Source organism: Mirounga angustirostris, unplaced genomic scaffold (assembly GCF_029215605.1).
Source record: "Mirounga angustirostris isolate CCGP_5_RB_7025 unplaced genomic scaffold, mMirAng1.0.hap1 SCAF_5, whole genome shotgun sequence".
Taxonomy (NCBI): domain Eukaryota; kingdom Metazoa; phylum Chordata; class Mammalia; order Carnivora; family Phocidae; genus Mirounga; species Mirounga angustirostris.
In genome coordinates, this window is record NW_026991713.1 from 103,406,230 (window position 1) to 103,428,539 (window position 22,310).

The following is a 22,310-nucleotide window of genomic DNA, read 5'->3' on the forward strand; positions in this document are numbered from 1 at the left end:
TTTGTCTTTTCTATGTTAATTAAGCAGCTTGCTAACTCCTGTGGTTTAGTCTGGCAGGGACATACCATTAGATCAGAATGTTTTTTGAGGCCATCATAGTAGCTAATATTCAGGTGGTATTAAAATTAAAAAGAATTAAAGCCAACCTCTGCACTGTCTATCTATGTATTACCAGAAATGTCTTGTTCTTTGTATGGTTAAATCTAACAGCTTAATCATAACCAAATCATACAATAACACCTGCAGTTACCACAAGGTGCTCCCGTAGTTTTCCTTGTTCACCAACAGGTCTCCCCGCCTCTCACCTTCCCACCCCTTTCACATTTTCAGCTATACAAGGGCAACAACCTTACAGGCTCTGTTTCAGTTGTTGTTGAGTGAGGTAGGAGGTGATGAAAGATGCTTGATTAACTTTAAAAATGATTCCATAGGGGCGCCTGGGTGGCTCAGTCATTAAGCGTCTGCCTTCGGCTCCGGTCATGATCCCAGGATCCTGGGATCGAGCCCCGCATCGGGCTCCCTGCTCAGCGGGAAGCCTGCTTCTCCCTCTCCCACTCCCCCTGCTTGTGTTCCCTCTCTCTCTGTGTCTCTCCCTGTCATATAAATAAATAAAATCTTAAAAAAAAAAAATGATTCCATAAACAAAATAGATTTGAAGTTCACAGGAATTTCTAGGTCCTCAACTCTTATAACAATGCTTAGAGCATAGCAGCTGTTCAATAAATATTTATTGAATGAGTACCTGGAGCAATTAGAAACCAATGTTAATCTCACAGTTTTATTCATGAAAAGTAGAAACTTTGGTGTTTTTTTTTTTTGATAAAAGAATGAGGTTAGCTTAAACAAGGTAATAGTCTGATCTTATATTGTAATAAAATGAATAGTGTTTACTATAGTTATTGAAAGTTACTCTAGACTATAAAAAAATGTTTGCTCTTTGTTCTAAGTTCAAAAATAAAGATAATAAGCAAGGAAAGTTAATTTCCAAGTTCTGCTTTTATTATTTATTTTTTAAAGGGTTTTTTTTTTTAATTTAAGTAATCTCTATACCCAACATGGGACTTGAACACACAACCCCAAGATCAAAAGTTACAGGCTCTTCTTTTTTTTTTTTTAAAGATTTATTTATTTATTTTTAAGATTTATTTATTTATTTGACAGAGAGAGAGCAAGAGTGACCACATGTGAGCACAAGCCGGGTGGGGGGGCAGAGGGAGAGGGAGAAGCAGACTCCCCTCTGTAGGGATCCCAGGACCCCCAGATCATGACCTGAGCCAAAGGCAGATGCTTAACCAACTGAGCTTCCCCAATGCCCCAAGAATTACATGCTCTTCTGACTGAGCCAGCCAGGTGCCCCTTCATTTTCTGCTTTTAAAAAATATACTCAGGGCACCTGGGTGGCTCAGATGGTTAAGTGTCTGCCTTCAGCTCAGGTCACGATCTCAGGGTCCTGGGATCGAGTCCCACATCGGGCTCCTTGCTTAGCAGGGAGCCTGCTTCTCCCTCTGCCTGCCACTCCCCCTGCTTGTACTCTCCCTCTCTCTCTCTGGCAAATAAATAAATAAAATCTTTTTTAAAAATACATATATATGATATATGTATATACTCATATTGGGGCACAGGGCCGGGTCAGTCGGTAGAGTATACAACTCGATCTCGGGGTTGCAAGCTCAAGCCCTATGTTGGGTGTAGAGTTTAGTTAAAAATAAAATAAAATAACCATACATATACTGATATCAAGAAGTCAAGAGCATATATGGCTTCTACAGTGATGGCACCTGAAGCACATCTACACTTCTACTTTCCATTTTTTTTTTTTTTAAGATTTTATTTATTTATTTGACAGAGAGAGACACAGCGAGAGAGGGAACACAAGCAGTGGGAGTGGGAGAGGGAGAAGCAGGCTTCCTTCAGAGCAGGGAGCCCAGTGCAGGGCTCGATCCCAGGACCCTGGGATCATGACCTGAGCCAAAGGCAGACACTTAACCACTGAGCCACCCAGGTGCCCCTACTTCCCATTTTCTTTATTAAAGTTGGTAGGTACTCAAAAAATTCTGTATGAATTAAGCTAATAGGTTAAGCATACTCTACCAGAGGGAGCTTTCACTGCTATTATGGAAGACCTCTCAGCTTATTTTATTTTCTAAGCCCAGCTTTACAGCCTTAATTGATATTTAACAATCAAATCAATGAAACCAATGAAACAATAAAATAGATACTTGGTGCCTAATGAGAGATCCCAGAGATGACATAGCTCCCATCTTCAAAAAGATTATGTTTGTTCAAATGTAAAATATATATATTTTTAGTCCTTCCCTCCTCCATCTTAAATATATGGGAATGGAATATAAATCAACAGAGAAAATAACTCACTTGGGACTTGTCCAGATAAAGCAAAAAAGTTCACTTTTGAACTGAGTAGGTTTAAAAATAATGAAATCAGGGGCACCTGGGTGGCTCAGCCGTTAAGAGTCTGCCTTTGGCTCAGGTCATGATCCCAGGGTCCTGGGATCGAGCCCCGCATCGGGCTCCCTGCTCCGTGGGAAGCCTGCTTCTCCCTCTCCCACTCCCCCTGCTTCTGTGTCTGCTCTCACTAACTCTCTCTCTGTCAAATAAATAAATAAAATCTTTAAAAAAATAATAATAATAAAAAAATTAAAAAAAATAATGAAATCAGTAATTCTTCATATGTATATGGTCGTTTATAATTTAAGTAATTATCTCCTTTGCTCTACATATCAGTCATGGAAGTAAATGGAGTGGGGCTGTGTACTATTATTATTTATTATTTGAGAAAATGCAGTGTGATACCCAGGCTCACAGAGATGTCAGGTACTAAAGTTATAACCAGAATCCCAGGTCTTTTGAATCCTAAAACACTGCTCTTGCCTTTATACTATACTACTTTCTCTACTAAATATCTCATTAAGTTAAAAAATTATTCTAACTTAATTGTTTTCTTTAATTGGTTTTGAATTCAATAGAATTTCACTCAAGATTTTAAGCTCTGAATGAAGATAGCCAACCGTGTTTCAGTTCAAGATCCATCTTCCTCCTGAAGCCTCCCCCAAAACACTCCATCTCACACTAAATATTTTCTTTTCTGAACTCCTCTCTGAAAGGAGCCAAATTTATTATATTTTTTCTTACACCCCTTTATGACTTTAACATTATATAGTATACTTATAGTCTATACAGCATGGATAATCCTATCAATTGCATCAGAAATTTCTTTAAGGCCAGAGACTGAATTTTCTACCTAAATGGATATTTCTATATTGAATGAATCAAATTGGAGAGACAACTCTGGCCCAGCTAAGGAGTTTGAGGCCCGCTTGTACACAACCCTGGGCACTTTGTCAACCAAAATAATGTGACCTTTAAACTGAGTAGGGACGGTTTGAGGCCAAAGGAATGACACAAGGAGCTAAAATAATTAAAAAGAAAGTTAAAGAAATTAAGGATTGTAGTCCCTTTGAAAAGAGATTAAGAGAAGAACTCATTAAGATTCACCAGCTTCTGAATGGCACTGAGAATTGAGATGCTACAAAGCTATTTGACCTGGTGTCAAGAACAAGGGGAGAGACCACAATAAGATAGGCCCGGGATGGACACTCCAGGAATTCAGAGAGGAATTTTGGAATGGAACAGCGTAAACATGGACTAAGCTAACCAGACGCAGCAAGAGAGCTGGTTCTTAGATACAGTTTCTAGAATCAAATTGAAGGGTTCTTTAGTAGGCAATAAAATCTGATGATGTTCTGAGTCCTGAATCAAAGAGGGGGTCCATGGTAGAAAGGAGTCACATTTGTAGTCATCTCCTCTATGGCTGCATGTGGCATTACAACAGGATTTGCTAGCCCCCAGCTCTGGTTCGAGCTGTCTTCAGCCACTCCAGAGAGCCGCAGCCTCTGAGCTCAGCGCTGCACCTCTGAGTGCCAGCAGCCTTTCTTAACCAGGGTCAAGGGGGTTTCAAGCCTGACACCTCAGTTTCATGGCAATAACAAATTACCAGTCTTACGGTCAAAAATAAAGAGAGCTGCTCACGTAGCCCTGGTCCAGGCAGCCTCGCAGCTGTTATTACGGTGCTGTGGAAGGACACGGAGGCTGCGAGCCTCACAGGTCACAGTAATGAGAGTCCCCATCCTAAGCAGGTCTGAGGAAAGGTGTGGAAAACCAGGTTACTCTGAGTGTGTTTCCACTTCAGTCTGGGCTTTAGGGAGGGTAATTAACTAGAGAAATGCTGAGAGAAATTGCTGGAAATGTGGGTGGCGGGGGTGGGGGCATTTACACAGAGCAGCACACTACGGTTAGCCAAAGAATTTCTTTTTCTTTTTTCAGTTTTTATTTAAATTCCAGTTAGTTAACATACAGTGTAATACTAGTTTCAGGTGTACAATACAGTGTTTCAACACTTCCACACATCCCCTGGTACTTATCATGACAAGCACTGGTTCGCTCAAGAATTTCTGACCCTGATTTTCCATCCACAGTGAATTCTTATAGTGACTTTGCCTCCTATCTCAACACATTTTTTTTAATGTGAATTTTCTCTCTCAATAAATTATCTCTTGTTGTCTCTGTCATCTTCTTCCCCAACCAGCTGCTTAGCCTTTTGCCCTCCCTCCCCCCATGCTTCACTTCTGAAACCTGCTTTACAGGATATCCAACACTGACAAGCTTCCCAAGGTGGATAAAGGTAATGGAGTGCTGGAACCACAGGTTCCGTGGCAGCTAGGAAGGAGAGTTGGGACAGAGCTGGAAGGCTGTCAAGAGAGGAAGGAAACATGAAGATAAGCAATGGTAGCATCGCTGACATGATCAAGGGCAATGTTATTTAATCCCTTTATAACCTGCCTTTTGTTCATTTACTGCCCATACGTGCCCTATATCCCAGGGCAATGTTCCTAGCCTTGAGAGGAAAATGTGAACATGTACCTGTGCGGTTTCATTTGTAGAGTACTTAGCTTGGTGCCACATAAAAGGAACTTGATAGTCTTAGGAAAATAGAAACCAAAAGCCTGATATGGTGAAAGGGAAAAATTAGGGCTGGGAAAAACAATCTCAAATATTAAAGAAATCACTAGAAGGTGGAGAAATGAAGTAGAAATAGAAAATTAAGTTTATGTGAAAGGCTTGAAAGTAACCTTAAAACTAGTGGTTAACTAGATTACATAGTAATAGCAAGCATGTTGACACTTTAAAAATTATTCTGTCAGACTTTTATGATAAAAAATACATATAGAGAAAGTAGTGTTTTCTATGAACTTCTTAGCAATACACAATACACTTATTTCACAAACATTCATTTATGATCAAGTATCTGTAGATTGCTCTAAGGGAGCAGGTGGAGGACAGAAATAAAGGTGCCCTATGGGCTATTCCCTGTGGAAGAGCTAGATTTACTCAGTGAAATGAAGCATCCATGAAAGAGGTCAGTTGGAAGAGGCTGCAGTAGGCCAAGATGGTTAGGGATGCCTCCCTGAGAGGCAGAGTTTAGATAGACCAAGAACCAATGATTTAAAGGGGCGGAGTGAGTACTGATCATTTAGGTTACTGTAGATCCATAAGGCCTAATACAACAGCCACTAGCCACATGTGGCAGATTGAGCACTGAAATGTGGCTAGTCCTAACTGAGATGTACATTTAAGTGTAAAATACACACTAGATTTCAAAGACTTGGTATGAAAAAAATGAATGTGAAATATTTCATTGATATTTTTTGCATCGATTATATGTTGAAATTACAATATTTTGGGTATACTGGGTTTAAGAAAATATATTACTAAAATTAAATTCACCTTCTTCAAACTGTTGCTGGTTTAAGGACTGTTTTAAGAAGATAAATCTGACTATACTGGGCAAGATAGAGCAAGTCGGGGGGAACTAGAAGAAAGAAAACCAGGAAGTTTCTAAAATAGTGAGATGAACAGGACCTGGCTTAGGATGGAAACTGAGGTTATCAAAAGGAAAAGGGATGCAAGAGACATCATGAAGGAAGAACCAATAAGACAGTGATTATTAAGAGAAAAGGGAGAAGAAAAGTGTTACGGAAAAAAAAGTGAACCCAGGAGTCTGGGAATACAGTTGTCCCATTAAAAGAATTAGGAAGCCAGTAAGGGTGTATGAGGTGGATAGAAAAATGCTGAGCTAGCTGTTGTTCTTATTTTCCTTTCTTTCAACACATTGAGTTTAAGGTAATGGGAAGCATGAAATTGGCATTTGGGGAAATGATACTGGAACTCAGGAGAGAAGCTAGACTGAAGATGTGCATTGAGAAAAACATGATCTTTAATGCTGAGTGAATGAGTTCCAGGAGGAGAAAGCAGAAAGGCAGAGGAAGAAATGAAGGGGGAAAAATGAATCCACAACAGGCATTTATTTCATTTTATTTTATTTTATTAAAGATTTTATTTATTTGAGAGAGAGAGAGAGCACGTGCATGAGCAGGGGGGAGGAGAGGAAGGAGAGGGAGAAGCAGGCGCCCAGCTGGGATCCCAATGCAGGACTCCTTCCAGGATCCATCCCAGAGTCATGGGATCATGAACTGAGCCGAAGGCACTCAACCAACTGAGCCACCCAGGTGCCCTCACGATAGGCATGTAAAGAGGTTCTGAATTTCCTATGGTTTTATGCCATCACTTGCATCATCATTATGTAATCAAATTAATCATTGAATTGCTGAGATATTAGGGAGAGTCCCCCCACAAAAGTCTAATCTGGTTGGGAAGAAGACAACCCCAGTTATAATAAAAGATTTAAGTAGCACTTTAAAATAAATAGTAGAAGATGACCTAAAGGAGTGCTTGATAAGTGAATCATACAAACTGTAATTTCTTGTGTAAGGGTACATGGAGAAATACCCAAGCTAGGGTGTTTCAGGAAGGCTTTAGGAAGGAAGTGAGTTTTGAGTGGGTCATGATCTCAGAGGTTGAGTTTTAAGTCTTTCCAGGCAATAGAAAAGGCATGATCAAAAAGGAGAAGGCAGCAAGTCCAGGTGGGTGAGTGAACTAGTTTGGCAGGAGAAGTCATTGGTTGATGGGGTGAGGGTGGGGATAGCAGATAAGTCTGGGAAGGCAGGTTGAAGCCAAATTGTGGCAGGTCTTGAATAAGAATCTATCAGAATTGGGACTCTCTCTCATGCTCAAGGGACACTCACTGAATTTTGAGGAAATAAGTGTTATGATTGAGTTAAAATTTTAAGAATATTAATTTGGTTCTATTTTAAAGGCAAAGCCACAGAACTCAGAGACCATTTAGCTCTAGCCCTTAGTCTCACAGATGAAATACAGGGAGATTAAGAGACTTTTCCTTTCTTTTTTTGAAGATTTTATTTATTTATTTAACAGAGAACGCGAGAGAGTACAAGCAGGGGGACTGGCAGAGGGAGAGGGAGAGGGAGAAGCAGGCTTCCCGCTGAGCAGGGCTCCATCCCAGGAGCAGGGAGCCTGATGTGCTCTGAGATCATGACCTGAGCTGAAGGCAGATGCTTAACCGACTGAACCACCCAGGTGCCCCGAGATTAAGAGACTTTTCTAAGAGAGAACCCGTATTTCCTGACTATTAATCTAATTTACTTTCTATGACTTCTAAAATTTAAAAATCTGCCTGGCTCACAGCATTCTTTGGGAATAGGTTCTTTATGGAAGGCAGCTCTCTAATGAGAAAGGAAGGTTGTATGTGAGGATGTGTGAGGATTTGTGAGGTATCTGGTCTTCGGTTATACACAGGCAACTAAAGTGACAAAATAATGGTTATACTCTGCTTCCACTCCAATTGGATCCTGGGACTGAAACAAGGAGTATCCAGGTCAAGTTGGTTAGTCAAGAAGAAAGGAAAGGGCAATTCAAGCAGTGTAACCCAATAGAGAGAAAATTGGATGACTAATCAGAAGATTTGGATTCTAGTCCTGGTTAGCAGTGGTTATGGGAGAAGACACACTTCTATTTGTCACATCTCTTCCAAGGTTCAGGTAAGTGTTTTTAGCTGATCATTTGGAACTTGCAATGTATTTCCCAAAGAAGTAATGTTATAAAACAGTGGTTAGTTTCTCAGATGATACTCCAGGAATCTATAAAAATTCCATCAGAACTGAAATTAATACATACTGGCAAAGAGAAATAGAAATATTTTTTGCAGCATTAATAAATTAGCAAAACAGATTAGCCAAGCTAATTATTGTGGGGTTTTTAAAATGGAAAACATTTAATTAGGAGAGGATATGGAATTGAAGGCTGTGGCGAATATGAAAGAGAATTACTTCTTGGCATTTTCAAGGTAATCTGAGGTTAACAGGCAAGGCTCACAAATGGAAAAGAAGCAAGAGAGAGAAAGGGAAAAAGAAAGCATGAGCTGTATGTGTTTTTAAGGAAGATGATACAAACAGTGTTTCAAGGGTGAAAGAATGGGCCAACCTGGAAAAAGCCAGGAGCGAGATACCACTGTGAAACAAAGGGAGAAATGAAGGAGGGCCCGTGACCAACATACAGGTACAGAGGTGGTAATCTAGACTCCAGGAGATTAGGCCAAACATGGGTCCAGTAAATAAATCTGAGGTAGTGAAGTCCCTGGGGGAAAGGTGGGACAAATGTTCAAAGCAGGGTCAAAGACTCAGGCTATCACCTCCAAATGTGAGGTTCTATCTGGAGTCCAAATTCAGGAAACTCCGAGGCCACACTTTCAGCCAGACCAAAGACATAGTAAGATTCCTTAGCTCCTGGGCCAGAATTGGTTCCAGACTGTTGGTGAAAGCTAGGGTAGGTGGAGAGCACAGTGAGGGGAGGAACTAAGCAAAAAACTCACAGATAGGGAACCAGAGTTAGAGAAGGACAGAAAGAAACAGGTCTTAAAGAAAAAGAAGGGAAGGAGGGAGGATGGGAGGAAGGGAAGAAGGGAAGGAGGGAGGAAGGGAGGAACAGACAGGTCTCAAGTTGGTGTGCCAGTCCATATGAACACTGAGACAGGATCCTCAGAAGAAAAAAAGCCAGAGCAGGAGGAAATAACGCAGAGGGAGGAAAAGGTGTTCAGAGAGACGACTCTCTAACCACCACCAGGGGGCACCTCCAGTTCCAGGACAGTTTTGTTGATTAACAAGACTGGGCAGTGGTGTGGGGGAGGGAAGAGGACAAAAGAGTAGCCTTCCAACTGAGGGGGGATTGTAACCAGTACTCAAACGTACTGGGCTAACCACGTCTTCTCACCTTTTGGCTTCCTGGTGCTGTTCACCTTTTAGGCACTATTATTACTTGGCCGGCTGGCAGTGACAATTGAGAGGCAAGGTGAAAAGGTTAAATAACAGTAAGAGATACAGGTAAAAAAGAGAAGACAGAGGGAGAACTAGGAAAAAGAAACTGGGGAAAGAACAGTCAGGATATAATGGATTAGAAAGGAACATAAAGAAAAGCAGTAACTGTTTAAAAAAAGAGAGAAGGAAAAGCGCGGCAAGTCAAACTGACCTGTGAGGAAATGAGGAAAGATCAGGAGAAAGTTCCGAAAACAGCTAATTCAGGTTATGTGATTAATTCCACAGTGGCTTGTCACCCCTTTCACATCTCATTTATTAAAAGGATATCTAGAGAAGAGCTGTGCTTTATAAACACACAAAACTGTAACCTTTGCTCTTTGGGAGCATTTAGATATATGCTCATTTTTGTCAAAGATGAAAGAAAGCATATAGTAGAATTTGAGGATGAATTTTAAATCATTAAATAGTTCCAGGTAATAAAAGAACAAAACTGCATAACTTTTGGGCCGTTTCTAAGCCAGGAGGGAGTGGGGGAGCCAGTGTTAGAAGTATTTTGACTCATGAAAGATACATTTAAATATATTTTCTTTGAGAATTTTTTTTTCTTAAATGCTGCTTTTTGAAAACAACAGGTTATTAAAATGACCAGAAAAAAGTGAGGAGGGGGTGGGGGAGAATTTCCAGACCGCCCACTCCAACATCTATCACATAAATTCTTTCATGATTTTTCTCCCGATTTTGCACTGCTCAGGGCTTAGAAGAGGATCTTTGATTTAGCCACTGTACACTTTATGACTGTGCCTGTCACTCAGTAAGTACTTGACTACTTTAGGGGAAACGTCAGGGGTAGTGTTTCCTGAGAGGTGGATACAGAACCCAGCTAAGGCCCTCAGAGATTGAGAAGAATCCAGTAGTAAAAACGTAATTGCAGTGACCGATACAACTATCTGGGCATTCATTGTAGGTTTTGTACACTTCTAGTCTGTCTTTGAGGTGTTTTTTTCTTCCTTCGGACTTAGCAGAATTGTAACGTACTACATAATTTAGTATTTCGAAAGCACACGCCTCCACACTCCTCTCCTAGATAGAGTACAATCCCTGAGCCTGGCATGCAGATCTCCACCCCTGCCAGAGTACACTCCTCAGACTATCTCCCGTTTCCCATCCCCCCAGCTTTCGAACTACATTGTGCGCCCTCGTCCTGGCAGCTTTTCTGCAGCCAGGGCAGTTGCAGGGCTCCAAGCTCGTCTTCTCTAGGGCGGTCACACGTGTCCATTCCCTGGGGTGGATGGGTGGGGGTGTCGCTCTTCGCGCACGGCTGCTGATTGGTGCCTCCCCCTACCCCACCCTTCCCGCCGCACTCCAGCCTCCATCCTACTTGGTTCCAGCTTAACCAGCCCCACCACCTTCTTTCCTTGGAGAAAAGAGCCACTTTAGAGCTCCTTGAAACACCGTTCTTGGATGGAATAAAAGTGTTTGAGAACAGGTGGAAATTACTTTATTTCATCAGGCCTCATATTTCTGGGGTGCACAACCCACTGGTCCTCCGGTGCTACCCTCAGCACCAATAATAACTGAACTCTTACACGTGCGTGTTTCTGGATCTAGCCCCTACCGAAAGCACCACCCAGCGGGCTCTTTAAAAGGACGCGACCACTAAGGCCAAGTGGGGGGTGGGAGAGACCCTTATTGTCCTCATTGGTCCAAGTCATTAAACTCCTCAGTCCCAAACACCTGGAAAGCGGAGTGAGTCCCAGGGCAGTTCATGGGGTGCGCCTCGCTCCTTTCAAGTCACACTCCTCTTCTTTCTTGGGGTGCTCAGTTCCCTCTCCCCTCCCCCTCTCTTCCAATGCAGCTGTCCGGACTGGGGGTGGGGAGTGGGGGCGGGGGTTGTTGTTGTGGTGAGGGCAGCCCCGCCCCCTCCTCGTGGGCGGCCCCTCCCCCAGGCCCTCTGTTCGGCTCCCTCCCCCCGCCCCCCCCCAGCCCCATCTGTTTTCCCCAGCGGTGAGATGATTATATTGTATGGTACTGGGGGCGGCCGCAGCCGCAGCCGCAGGATGGGGCGAGCGCGCGGACCCCGTCGGCAGCCGAAGCAGCAGCCGCCTCAGTAACTCGGGCCCCCGAGCCGCCGCCCCCCGCCCGGGTCGCCCGCCCTCAGCTCATGTATTCGCCGAGCGGCGGCAGCAGCGGGAGTAGCCGCCGCCGCCGCCGCCACCCCCGCCCGAGGAACTGAGGCACTGAGGCGCTGCGCCGCGGCGGGAGTCTGAGGCGGGCGGGCGAGCGGTGCGCGGGCAGCGTGGGGCCGCCGAGGCGCGCTTAGGGTTCGGGGCGGCCGCCACCGCCGCGCCTGGGAGATGTGCCCGGAGGAGGGCGGCGCGGCCGGGCTGGGCGAGCTCCGCTCCTGGTGGGAAGTCCCGGCCATCGCACACTTCTGCTCGCTCTTTCGCACCGCGTTCCGCCTGCCCGACTTTGAGATCGAGGTGAGTGGCCGCGAGGAGCGGGCGAGGTGGCGCACCCTGCGCCCCTTTCTCCCCTGCCCCCTCGGGAAGTCCCGGAGCACCGTGCGGGAGGGAGCGGGGGGCACGCGGAGACTTTTGGCTGGTAGTCCGCAGGCAGCGGAAGGGCTCGGAGGTGGGGGCACGAGGCGCTCAAGGGCCGGGGCGCGGGCGGGGGCCCCGCCGGGCTCCGCAGGGGACGCTAAGTGCCGGCGTCCGGGCTCGGGACGTTCGCTCGTGGCCGCCGTGCCCACCCGCGCCTTCCGGGGCGAGGCGGAGCGGGCGACGGGAGGGCGGGGGAGAGTGCGCTTTTGTACGAGTGGGACCGGGCCGGCTCTCCCGGGACTTCTCGGGCAGGAGGCTGAGTGTGTGGGGAGAGTGTGTGCGCGCGCTCCCTGCCCGGTGCCATTGAAGCGGCGAGCCAGCTGCTCCGGGCGGGGACGGGGTGCGGGCTGGATTAATTCGAACCGGGCCGGGAGGCGGCCTGCGGCCGGTTGGGGGAGGGGTCTGTCGTGCTGGGGAGAGGCTCGCCCCCACTTCCGCGGGCGCGTGGAGGGGGAATCGCACTTTGCAGACTGCCGAAGGCCCGCGACTCTCGGGGGCGCTTTGGGTTAACTTCGGGCCGGCGGAGATGGGGGCCTGGGCTCGGGGGGCGCGCTCTCCTCCGGGGAGCCGCCCGGCGCTCAGCCCATGCTCGGGGCTCCGAGGATGCAGAGGGAAAGTTTAGGACTCCGTTATTCTTTAACAGCGCCTTTTCTCGGAATGTACAGCTCTCTTTATGCGGGGACCTCGGGAGCTCTTTGAGTTGATTTCGCCACCATTATCCCTCCGGGCGGGCGTGGAGTAAAGGGATGGCTTTTCTGGCCAGGCCGAAGGTGCTTTCAAACCCGGCGCTTTGTGATAACCGGACTAAAATCGGGGGTCCTAGTAGCAGGGATGGTGGCGGGAGTGTGAGGAATGGAATGTACACGACGGCGGCCCAGACGAGCAGCCAGCCCTTAACCAGCATCCGCCGTCCTTTCTTTTATTTTTATTTTTGGAAGGGGGTGTGAAATATTTGATTGGTTGGCAGGTTGAATTGCTTGCCCTCCTTTGGCGATATATATGTAGTGGACTTAACACCTTTTGCCTTGGACAAAGGTAAAAGGGAAACTGTTGGTCAGTTTTTCTTTTCAGTTCTGCCAATGAGTTCGCCAATGGAGTAATCAAAATAAGAATTACTCTTTTGGAGGAGCAAATCGTTGTTGTTGCCTCCCCACCCCCACCTATCCTACTTTCTGCCATTTTCGGGTTGATTTTAATTCGTTTATTCCTAGGTTATTTGCCTCACCTTTATTTTTAGATTCATTGTTGTTTGCGGAAATATTTGTTTCTCATATGAATGAAGTGTTGGAACTTGCTCTTGTTGCAGAGTTAAGTGAAATTGAGAATAAAAAGATCAGATAGAGGTACGGTGGGAGAATGAAGCAAAATGTAGGCTGATAAAGTCGGACCACTCTCTGGCTTTTGGCGATTCTTAGTTCCTGAAAAAACAATGTGGTTAAATCGTAGGCTTCTGTTTTTAGAAAGATGTAATAACTTGGGCATTTTAGATAGCACATAGCGTTTGCTTTCAAAGTTTGAACGTAATTGTAACAAGCATGATCTTTACTAAAAATGTTAGTAGGATAACTGTTTTTATTGATGAAGAAGAGAAAGGGCCACAAAAACGAAAGATTTGGGAATGCTTAAGTTCAAGAGATGTTTGACAGTTATTCTGATAATACTGTTTTCTTTTAGTTGGTATAAAATCGTGAGTAGTTTAATTCTGTCCTGCTGCTCAAAATGGTGGCTGTTGTGGGAGGTGTTGCTTGTAACTGTCCCATATGGGGTGCTGGTAAACTTGCTCCCTAGCCCATTTTCTTCCTTGCAAGATAATAAAATTGAGGTGAGTGATGTTGAATTACAAGTTGAGAGCTTAAGGACCCATTCTAAAAATACTGTGGAAAAGTGTATCTTCCAAAATCCATATATTCCCATTTTGTTGATGGAAAAATAGAGGTAACTAATTGTGCCTTAAATTGTTACAGATCTCTAACTTGTCTTATAATCTAAGAAATAAACTTGTGGTTTTTAAGTATTAGCTGGTATAATTCCTAAAGGAAATGTAAGCTGATCAAAGAGGTTAAATTTGTAGGAATAACAGAAGTGAAAAATCATTGTTACAGGGGAATAATTTGGGCTATTTGAGATGATCTCTCTTTTGATTGGAGTGATTCTTGGAAGTGACACTACTGTTTTTAAACTGCATGCTATTTGAAATACATGCAACACGAATGAATATTTGGACTCCATATGCGCATTTTTATAATTATCCATACTGTTTTTATTAGGAGAAGTTCAGTAGGTAGGTAACAAATGATAGTGACTTTTTAACTTCTGCAGTTCCCAGGTAATCCTCTCAAAGTGAGGTTTGTTTTGACATGGTTAATGCAAATTGTAACTTAAAGTTTTCAATAGTTATCAGAAATTAAAATTAGTCTTTTTTAGGCTTCTAACAAATTTGATTCATGACAGTGCAGAACTCACTGAAAACATCAGATTTATATATGTATGTATGTATGTAATCTCTACACCTAATGTGGAGCTCAAACTCACAACACCTAGATCAAGAGTCCCATGGTCCACTGACTGAGCCAGCCAGGCGCCCCTGAAAGCATCAGTTTTCGTTCCAGTATATATATATATATATTTATTTTTTTTTGCTTAGGTGATTTTTTAATCTAACAGTTTATTGTCCTGACAGTTTGAGAAAAAACCCCTTGGTTAACGAGTGTATGATACAATAGAAGACCTTCCTTAAACAAAACAAACAAAAAACCAATTCTGATGCTGAGTTGTATTTGTGAGGCCAGCTGGAAAGGCTCCCACCATCTTAATTTACTGCAACTTTAAAAGGTAAAAATGATGAATAATACCAAGTGGTAGAAGTTGTATATCAGCTTTTTTAGGAAACCAGTTTTCAGCTATATGGAAAGATCTTGTTTTATCCTTGACCACCAAACTGAACTCATGGATTTTTAGAAAATTTAGGAAGTGGAATCCTCAAGGACTTGGCTTCTACTTACCTAGAGTGAAGTAATCTCTTAGGTAGATGAAGGGCTGGGAGGATTCATGCTGCAATTCTGCAAGAGGTCAAGACCTCCCACTTACAGAACTGGTCCCCAAAACATGGATAGTTTTATTTTTGCTTGTAAGAAAACTTTTTATTCTGTTAATCAACCTTGAATGTACAGGATTTCTTTAGGGATTCTGTAATCATCAGATGGAAAATCTGTGAATGTGTAGATAATGCTTTAAGTTCAGAATTACTGGTTTGAAAAATAATACCGATGTTATATAAACCTTGAAAATTATAGCACAGTGTAGGTAAGAGAATTAAAATCACCCATAATTCCACCACTAAGAGATAAAAGCTGTTAACTGTTAACATTGTATCCCTCCACTCAGGGATAAAAACTATTAACTGTTAACATATTTAGAAATTCCCAAATATGCTCACACTGTATTTGTGCCTTAGATTAGGTACTGTTTTTATTTTTTAGATGAGGAGATTGAAGTAAAGCTGGACAACAGTAGGTTAATGATACTGAATTCATTGGTTGGTATTATTAAGCGCCCCTACTCAACTAGGTGCTTAACTTCCAACTGGGAGATTACTAAAGAAGCTCATAACTCCTCCTTTGCGTCAGAAGATTATCTGTTAATATTTCAGAACCATTTCATTTAAATCAAGTATTTTATAATTGTTTAACATTCCAGTGGGTTAGGCTGGTTAAGTTTTTTCCCAATTTGAGAAATGAAGAATGGTGAATTGGCCTCTGTAAAGATTTAATGCTGATTTTCCCCCCCCTTATCAGGTGCTCCTTACAGTGAATGTAGTGTCTTGATCAAAGTAAGGGGAGGGAGTGTAGAATAATTCTGAACAATCTGGTCTGGAGTTATTCATGATGGGTGTGACGTTCTGGGCAGAAATCCTGTCACAAACATTTTGGGAATATTTTCCTCTAGAGAAGAGACTGGTGCCTCTAGGTGGCTCTTTGAAAATGGTCATGGTAGTTTGTGTATTAGCAGCGTGGTAAAAATAATCTGATTGTCGTGTCTGCTTTTTTCCCTGAGCTTCTTGCTGTTGAGTACTGAATCCTTTACCACCTGCCTTGGATCTCCTTCCTGGTTGTGGTTGTATGTACGTAAAGTCTCTCACGTAATGGGCATGATGGTCTAGGGGCAGTATCTTTAATTCAGATTCCTGAATTCCACTCTTGGTGTTTCCTTGGATCCGGTCCCTTTATCAAGGTCACCAAGGCATAAATTTTTATTTTTTTAAGTAACCTCTGTACCCGACATAGGGCTCGAACTTACATCCTCGAGATCAAGAGCCCCATGCTCTACTGACTGAGCCATTCAGGCGCCCCAAGGCATAAATTATTGCATGAAAACAAGAAACAAGAATTGCTGAGAGTAACTTATTAGTGCATCAGTCATATCAGCCGTTCTGGAGCCTGGGCCTGTGGATGGGCTATAGGAATGTGCTATTGGAGATTTTGTGTTGGTGTGCATATATGCACTTTGCTGGAAGAGAGGGGACCGTTGTTTTCATAGAATTCTGAAAGAGGTACCCAACCGTACAAAGGTTGAAAAGCCTGAACTAGATGAAAGAATAAGTTGACCTTGAATAGGGGAACCAGAAGCCTAGATTTATGACACAAAATGCACTGGACTAGGAGTTAGGAAACTTGAATTCTTACTCTAATTGCGCCACTAACTAGCTCTGTGACCTTGGACAGGTCGGAATAGCCTGATGATAAATGACATTTGCACAGTACTTGGTACATTTTCCAAATGTGGGGAGCCTGCTTCTCCCTCTCCCTCTGCCTGCTGCTCCCCCTGCTTGGGCTCTCTCTGTCAAATGAATAAATCTTAAAAAAAAAAAAAAAGAGTCCGCATGCTCCACCACTGAGCCAGCCAGCTGTCCCCAAATAGTATCTCATTTAATCCTTAGCTACCTGTAACCATCACCATGAGGTAGGAATTATCCTCATTTTATAGATGAGGAGATTGGAAATTTAGAGGCTGAGTTGCTTACAGGTAGACTCTCACCTGGATCTTAGGTTCTTTGATAACAAATTCTTTGTTGTTACTATTGTATCACACTGTTCCTATTTCATTATCTAAAACGAAGGACTAGACCTGTAAGTAATGGCCAAGCCTCCATAGTGTAAATTTTGAGTTCTTTGATTTTTATTTTATTTTTTTAAGATTTTATTAATTTATTTGAGAGAGAGAGAATGGGAAAGAGCACATGAGAGGGGGGAAGGTCAGAGGGAGAAGCAGACTCCGCGCCGAGCAGGGAGCCCGATGCGGGACTCGATCCCGGGACTCCAGGATCATGACCTGAGCCGAAGGCAGTCGCTTAACGAACTGAGCCACCCAGGCGCCCCAAATGGATAAATCTGTAAAAAAAGTTTTTTTAGGGCGCCTGGGTGGCTCAGTTGGTTAAGCGACTGCCTTCGGCTCAGGTCATGATCCTGGAGTCCCGGGATCGAGTCCCGCATCGGGCTCCCTGCTCGGCGCGGAGTCTGCTTCTCCCTCTGACCTTCCCCCCTCTCATGTGCTCTCTCCCATTCTCTCTCTCTCAAATAAATTAATAAAATCTTAAAAAAAAAAATAATGTGGGGTATAGAAGATCCTTTTAAAACTTTTTTTTTTTTAAGATTTTATTTGTCAGAGAGACAGCACAGGCACAAGCAGGGGTAGGGGCAGGCAGAGGGGGAAGCAGGCTCCCCGCTGAGCAAGGACCCCAATGTGGGACTCGATCCCAGGACCCTGGGATCATGACCTGAGCCGAAGGCAGATGCTTAACTGAGCCACCCAGTGTCCCCCTTTTAAAACTTCTGCTGAACTAAGTACAGTCAAGTTCATGATTCCATTTTTCTTTCTTTCTTCCTTCCTTTCTTTCTTTCTTTAATTTTTTTTTAAAGATTTTATTTATTTATTTGACACAGAGAGACACAGCGAGAGAAGGAACACAATCAGGGGGAGTGGGAGAGGGAGAAGCAGGCTCCCCGCCGCTCAGGGAGCCTGATGCGGGGCTCTATCCCAGGACCCTGGGATCATGACCTGAGCTGAAGGCAGACGCTTAACGACCCAGCCACCCAGGTGCCTCTTTCTTTCCTTTTTTTTTTTTTAAGATTTATTTATTTATTTGAAAGAGAGAGAAAGCACAAGCAGGGGGAGCGGTAGAGAGAGAAACAGGCTCCCTGCTGAGCAGGGAACCCGACGTCGGACTCGATCCTGGGACCCTGGGATCATGACCTGGGCCAAAGGCAGACACTTAACTGACTGAGCCACCCAGGCACCCTGATTCCCTTTCTTTTAGCAAGTATTTATTGAGCATCCACTATGTTCTAAGCACAATGTATTAGGTAATGGAGGTACAGATGTGAATATAACACAAAACTATCTGCTCTGTTTTCAGTGGAAGGAAGCAGACAGTAAATGAGTTCGAAATGGTCGTATGTCAGAGGATATTAAGAAACAAAGCAGTGTGGAGGCCTACGGAGGCCCAATTGAGGGGGTGGGTTGTTGTCATTTAAAATAGGCTGGTTAGGTATGGCCTCACTGAGAAGATGGCATTTGAGCAGGACTGAAGGAGATAGTGATTTAAAATGATAAAAATTAGTAGTTTGTCCCAGAGGGGAGGGGGGTGGGAGGATGGGTTAGCCTGGTGATGGGTATTAAAGAGGGCACGTTCTGCATCGAGCACTGGGTGTTATACACAAACAATGTATCATGGAACACTACATCAAAAACTAATGATGTAATGTATGGTGATTAACATAACAATAAAAAATTAAAAGAAAAAAATTAGTAGTTTGTGATGCTATTCTATTTAATGTAAGATAGCAGATGATAAATATTTTGTAAAAATTCAAGATCTGTTCCTTCTCCTAGGGGTAAAGCCCAAGCACAGATGTGAATTACAGAGGGGCAAATCTTTATGCAGTTTGAAATCCTGAAAGGGGAGAATGTTCTCTCAGAGAACATTATCATATATATGTCTCCAGAAGTGAGGGGTGCCTAGCTGGCTCAGTCAGTAGACCATGCGACTCTTTATCTCAGGGATGTGAGTTCAGCCCCACGTTGGGCATGAGATCACTTAAAAATTTCTCTCTCTCTAGAATTGCCAACCATATGAACCTTCAGAGGGGTAGTTGGGAGCTTCCACAGTCATAGAAAGGGCAATACCCTCTCATCTCTGAAGGACAGCCTATGTTACCATCTGGCTTGCTTTATGACGGAAGTTCAGTTCAGTGTTGCTTAATTTTCTGGAACATAGTTAGGATAGCCTAAAATACACCTTGGCACCATTTGGTACAACGGACTGTCTGCCCTTTGATCAGGAGAGGCTTGGTGCTGGGTTCTTGCTGTGTGTTAGGAGTATGAATGAGGAACATTAGCAGAATGCTGGAAAACTGCAGGTGCAAAGGCTGGTTTAGGTAAAAATTCAGTGTGGACAGAGCCAAGGGGACAGGCTGCGCAGCTTCTAACTATGGTTTTAGATCTAGTTGGTGTGATTGAACATATTTTCAAAAGGAATCAAGCAGAAAGTCAGAAACCTGGATTGTGGGCCCGCCTCTGTCATTAACTTGAGTTGTGATCCTAGGCAGATTTTTGGTTTGTCCCATACATAAATGGGAATTTTAGACTAGATGATTCTTAGATTTTCCTAGGTCTTAAGTTCTGTCATTCTAGGAATAGTTTTCAGCATGCATAGCACTATTAATTGATTCAGAAAGTCATTGACCTCTCTTATTAGGGTCAAGGTTGTGACCTGTATTAGGATACATGTTTTACAGATTAATTTTGTACCAGATGAAAGGTGCAAATCCATACTTGATGTGTTTGTGCATTATATGAATTTGTTTTTCTGTGGAAATCTTGTCTGCAGACAACTACTTTGAAGGTAGATTTTAGGACTTGATTGATAATTTTCACTACCTCCAAGGTCCTCATATTGAGCTAAGATTTTGTATTTTGAGACTGTGAGGAATTTTGGAGGAAAGGTCTCGGGTTATTTTCCCTTCACTTTTTGTTTCTTTACTTATATTTAACATCATTCATACTTTGAATGAAACCCAGTTATAGCTTCAGGCATGTGGCTTTCTTCTCTTTTGGTATTGCAATCTTTTTAGAAAGCCATGTTACCTTTCTTTGTTTTTTTTTTAAGATTTTATTTATTTATTTATTTATTTGGCAGAAAGAGAGAGAGAGAGAGACAGCGAGAGAAGAAACACAAACGGGGAGTGGGAGAGGAAGAAGCAGGCTTCCCGCCGAGCAGGAGCCAAGGCGGGGTTCGACCCCAGGACCCTGGGATCATGACCTGAGCCGAAGGCAGATGCTTAACGACTGAGCCACCCAGGCGCCCCTGTATTTTCATATTTCAATAGATGCTGTTCCTTGGATGCTTTTATTATACCTTCTTTACATTATTCTCTAACCTGTATTAATTTATATTGGAAAACTTGGGAAAAGTCTTTGAGTAATTCTTATAATTGAGAAAAAATTGTTAGATGATAATATTGAGCTCAGGATTCTTTGGTTTTCTTTTAAGGCGTGGGGTTTCTTAAAAGCCTCAGCACTATTTGTATTTTGGATCAGATAAGTCTTTGTTGTGGAAAAGCTGTCACATTTTAAGCTGTCTAGAAGCATCTCTGGCCTCTACCCTCTACGGGCCAGTAGCATCCCTAGTCATGACAAATAAAATTATCTCCAGACATTGCCAAATACCTCCTGGGGGGCCCCAAAGATCACCTCCATTTGAGATTTACTGCTTTAAGGTATAAGGGGGGAACACTGCAGTTGGTCATCGTATAAAAGGGACACTGTGAAGATGAGTTTTTCCTTCTGATAGTAATTTTTTTTCTTAAATGCAAACCTTTAGTATATTTGTTTATAAAACTTAAAGGAAGTTAAAGTTGCTCGCAGATGGGCATGTCAGTAGTAATCGCGCATGTCAGAAAACTGGAAAGCAGATGTTTTGTTAATATTTTTCTATCCCGGGGAGTCATTTGAGGGAAGAAGTGGTTTGGGGGCAGTAGAGAGGGTGTTGTGGGATTAACTGGATCCCTGAAAGGCCTCCCTTAGTCAAGGCCTGGCTGCCTGGCACTGTTGGGGAAGAGGGGTGTTGTGTTATAGCCTCAGGCTGGCTTCTGCACTGCCTTTGGCTGTCAGGGCACAGGCTCTTCTTGACAGATATCAGTGAGCCCTGCGCAGTGGAGTATGGGCCGTGGGGTGGTTAGTTATGACCAGGTCAAAAGTTCAGTGAGACCTAAGTTGAAGGGGGGTGTGTGTGCACATGCGTACGCTTACATATCTGAGACATATGGGTATATGGTTATATAAAGTTTATTATTCCATCAGAATTTTCACCTTAGAACACAGCCATCACTGAACCTTTCTTGAGTTCGCTCTTAAGTATTTTTCATGATTTCTCCCATTGGATTTTCTTTGTAGGCAAGTATGGCAAAATAGTTTATGGACCAAGTAGGTTTTCATTTTGGTTTGGAAAAAAAATTGTATTGTGATGGTGACTTAGAGATTAAACTTCTTGGAAGAAAGAGACTGTGGAACTTCAGGGAGATGGTGTCAATTGTCTGTGGCATCCAAAGGTGTCTTTTAAGTTGAGTGTCCGTCCCAGCGTCCATCTTTGCCATCTTGGGGTATTTGGTCCTACAGGTATTCAGCACCTTCTTTTTTGTTCTTTATCTTTCTTGACTAGGAGCTAAGGCCTGACCACACTTTTTTTCTCCCCTACTCCATTGTTGTGCTAGTCTACTGATGTCCTAGGTTTGTTTTGGGCTGTGGTGGAGGAAGATGGAATTTCTGGCCTGAATCAGGGTATTAAATTCCAGAATCTGTATAAATAAGTTGGGTGAATGGGTGAAGTCAATCACTTTTGCAGCCAAAAGCAGTTTTCTCCTTCAGGAGGGCGAATGACCCCTCAGAATAATTCTGTTACATGCTCTGTTTTGCACATTATTACTCACACAACCCTTTAAAATGGAATATGGTTTATGTAAAAATATATGAAATACAGTATTTTGTTCTCCTGTTTAAAGTCCCTGACCTCATGTGACCTTTATGATTTGGTTGGCTTTAAGCAATGTCATGTTCTACGTTTCATACTATAATGGTCAGCTTTTAGCTTTGATTCTACAGCCCACACTCCTTAGGAGCAGTGTTCTACTTTTTCCCAAGAGTGGGTTTGCTAGAGTAACTGCCTGACTTAGCAATATGTCACCGAGGCATGTGGCCACCTGAATTAAATGTGTGAATGGTTGTCATAGCAGACTGTATGCATCCTTTTGTGCCCCTCCCCCCACCCATAACCTCTAAAAATTAATGAAAATAGAGGAAGTGTTAGGGTCACAATTGCACTAACCACTTCATGTTTTTAATGTTGAACCTTTAAATCACCTCCAATTAATAATTCCTAAGAATGAAATAAGTTCTTAAAATTGCGAATGCT

General features: G+C 43.2%; 1 protein-coding gene across 6 annotated transcripts in view; it reads left to right on the top strand.

Moving 5' to 3' along the window:
• Nucleotides 1-11,246: 11,246 nt before the first annotated feature.
• Nucleotides 11,247-22,310, top strand: part of LOC123844098 (chromatin remodeling regulator CECR2) — a 171,470-nt gene continuing 160,406 nt past the window's right edge. For 4 of the 6 annotated variants that reach the window (XM_045874140.3, XM_064591766.1, XM_064591764.1 and 1 more), the window contains exon 1: nucleotides 11,248-11,725. In XM_045874140.3, the coding sequence (XP_045730096.1) occupies nucleotides 11,600-11,725 (126 nt within the window). In that variant the 5' untranslated portion in view covers nucleotides 11,248-11,599. Of the gene's footprint in view, nucleotides 11,726-22,310 lie in introns of all 6 variants that reach the window. The other 2 variants (XM_064591763.1, XM_064591765.1) reach the window with 1 other exon arrangement.